Genomic DNA, 3398 nt, shown 5'->3' with positions numbered 1-3398 from the left:
TTTCTCATACATATAAAATTGTAAATTTTTGTGATTATTTTCTTTAATTAAAAGTTTGATATTAAATGTTTCAATTGCATTATTTGTGATAATTTTTGTAAATATATTATTCTTTAAAATTATTTTTCTCTCTTTGCTAACTTCAATATCAATATGTGGAAGATCATGAGCAAGAACAAAACATTTTTCAGGTTCCAATATTTCTTCATTATTACCTGGTTTATTGAATACACAAATACGATCACCTTTATAAAATTCAATCTCTTTATTTATTTTAAAATTTAATATTGTTCCATTTATTTTTCTTACAAAAATTTCACTTTTATTATACCATTCATCATTTATTTTTTTTCTTATATCTAAAATACTACTATTGTTTGGTGGATTTAAAATTTTTGGCCAAGTTACAAATGCATTCCAAGAAATAGATAGTTGAGGAAACTTTTTAAGTTTAATTACACCACAAGAAAAAGGTGTTTTGTTCAAGCTTAAATAATTATTTGAAATAGCAAACCATTCAGTTTTTAAAGTTTTAAATACTGCATTACTTGACATTAAATTAATTTTTTGTTCTGATTCAAATGTATCATCAGTTTCATTGTGTTTGTATTCATTATTTGGGCATTTTACCAAAACTATGTCTGATTTATCTGATGAAACATTGTATTTTAGTGGAAATTTTTCAAATGGATTTTCTAACATTGAAATACTTTTAAAAAGTATTTTATCTTGACATAAAATAAAAGTAATGTATAGCAAGATTATAATACCATACTTAAACGATATAATATATAAAGACATAATTAGAATATGAATTTTATGTATAAAAATGCTTTTATAAGTAAGAAAATATATGACAAAAATTTGTGTATTTATATATTCAAATTAATTTATTAATTGTTTTTAAAAAATGATTTTATAAATGCATATTTTTCTAATAAAATATTATATAAATAATTTTATTGTATTAAAAATATTAATAAACGTTACTGAATAATATTGTTATTATTCAATTTCATTATCCTTTTTTTGTTAAAATAATAATTTTTTTTTTTATGAAATGTCAAAGAATAGTTTCTATTAATTTTTATTGTTTAAAACTAACTATTTAAAATTTTTAATAGATATTCTAAAGCTATTTGTACTATTGTAACAATTTTTTGTATGAGACATTGTAAAACTACACACAAAAAACCCTCATTTTTGATCCTCATAGATTATTTTGGTACAAACAAAAAAAAAACCAAAAAAATTATTCAAATTTTTTAATAATTAGCAAAATGTTAAAAAAATGAATTTCATAATAGGATGAAAAAAATCGTACATTTTATTATAATAAAAATATATAATACTCTCTTTGAATGATATTTATATATATATATATATATAGAAGAGAAATGACTTTCAAAAAATTATTTTTGAAAATTAAATTTTTAAAAAAAGTTTCTAACGTAAAATAATACGCTGACAACGATAAGCACATATATTTATTTAAGAAGGATTTTTAACAAGATATAAATCTCTGAAGCTAGGCCAAAAAATTTCTGACTTTTTCTAACTTTTTTTGTCCTATAACTTTTAAAAAAATTAATTTATTAAAAAAAATTCTTTTCAAGTATTTTAAGTAACATTAGGTTTATGTAGTTTTATTGGTTCTTGATATAATCAAACTAATTTTTTTAACAAAGAAATTGTTAACTAGCCATAACTTTTAATAATGTAATTTTTTAATAAGATGATGGGGTGATAAATTTTGTAATTTTTGAAGACCTTTCAGATTAAATTAGTCTCATCATAAAATAATTATTAGCTCCAGAAATATGGCAAAAAAAGGGTTTTAAAAATTTTCATGTTTAATTTTAAAAAAAAAATATAAAAAATTAAGTTTTTGAGAAAAAAAAATGTCTAGAACAAATTTTGAAGGTTTATAATTTGATAAAATATTCATAAAAAAATTTTGACTTTTGCTATATAAAGTTGACCAAAAAAAATTTTTTTTGTGTAAAATTTAGAAAAAATGTTAGCTAAACTAAAAATTAGAAATTGTTAAAGAAACTTAAATTACGCATTAATTAATTCACTTTCAAATAAAATAAGCTTCATTAAAAAAAAATTTTTTATTCTTGAGATATGACAAAAAGAAAATGTAGTGTTTATTTGTGATTTTTTAAATTTTTTTTTTAAACGTGAAAAAATACCGTTTAGAATAAATTTTTTGAGATAAATAAAAAAACATATTGGGGTAATTTTGTTAGCTTCAATTTAAGATGAAATCAAGAAAAAATATTGTGATATGATATATGAAACCCGCTTCAGACTGATTGCACTTTGCAAAAATTTTTTTTTACACATACGTTTTACCAAAATGTTATATATATTATATGTGTATGTTATAATTTTTATATGCCACATATATTTATTATTTTTATATATACTATATATAAACATTAAATTATATATAATAAAATATTTAACAAATAAAATTGTTAATTAGTCTTAACTTTTTAAAGATTACATTTTTCAATGTGAAAATAAATTGAAAATTTTTGTAGCTTTTTAAGATCTTTCAGATAAAATAAGTTTGGCTTGAAACTAATTTATGGGCTCTAAGATATGGTCTAAAAAAGCTTAAAAATTATTTTATAAATTTAAAAGAAATATTCATTTTTACTAAATTAAGAAATAATTTTTTTTTCTATGAATACAAAAAATTTGGTTAAAAATAATAAAGATAAATGTATTAAATATAATTATTCACAATTTGTCTATTGCAAAATGTAATTTTAAATATTTGGTCTGTTTATGAAATTACTTTATTACTATATAAAAAAAATACAATAATATTACTACATTACATTCAAATATATTATTTAAATACAATACTTAACATTTTTAAATTATGAATTATACATAATTTTGTTTTATATTTTGTGACTTTGTAAAGCATTAAAAAATATTTATTAAGAAAAAAATTATCATAATATGTATAAAAATATTAGTAATATTTTTATGGTATGAGAATCAGTAGGTATTACTGGTATCAGAAACAAAGCCCCAAAGATTTAACAATAATTTATTAAAAGTTTAAGATCAGATAATATATATAAAAAACTAAATAAAATAAATTGTTGTTGTTTTTAATTTTCATACTTACCCAACATTTTTACTTGGTTTTAAATTAAATATTGAATCCCCTAATTAGTAGGTTAAATAGTTTATGTGCCTCTAAAATTATATAAGTATAGTGTAAGAAAATCATGAAATTAATTTTAATGATAAATCTATCTATCTCATATCTTTTTATAGAGCTATTTGGGTGATTCTTTAATCATCATTTATTCATCAACTATATGACTGATTGATATAGTTGAACTATTACAAAAATATTTTATAATTTC

At 18.7% G+C, this 3398-nt stretch overlaps 1 protein-coding gene across 1 annotated transcript; it reads right to left on the bottom strand.

The window, feature by feature from the left end:
* SRAE_X000231500 (Hypothetical protein) lies at positions 1-702 on the bottom strand (the record flags this gene model as incomplete). The annotated part of the gene is made up of 1 exon (XM_024645513.1): positions 1-702. A coding segment is annotated over one exon (702 nt), but the record flags the coding sequence as incomplete, so codon positions are not given.
* Positions 703-3398: the final 2696 nt, after the last annotated feature.

This window comes from Strongyloides ratti, scaffold srae_chrx_scaffold0000005 (genome assembly GCF_001040885.1).
Source record: "Strongyloides ratti genome assembly S_ratti_ED321, scaffold srae_chrx_scaffold0000005".
In the NCBI taxonomy this organism is placed as follows: Eukaryota; Metazoa; Nematoda; class Chromadorea; order Rhabditida; family Strongyloididae; genus Strongyloides; species Strongyloides ratti.
The sequence above is the reverse complement of the archived record's forward strand: the minus strand, read 5'-3'. Positions and strand labels throughout refer to the sequence as shown.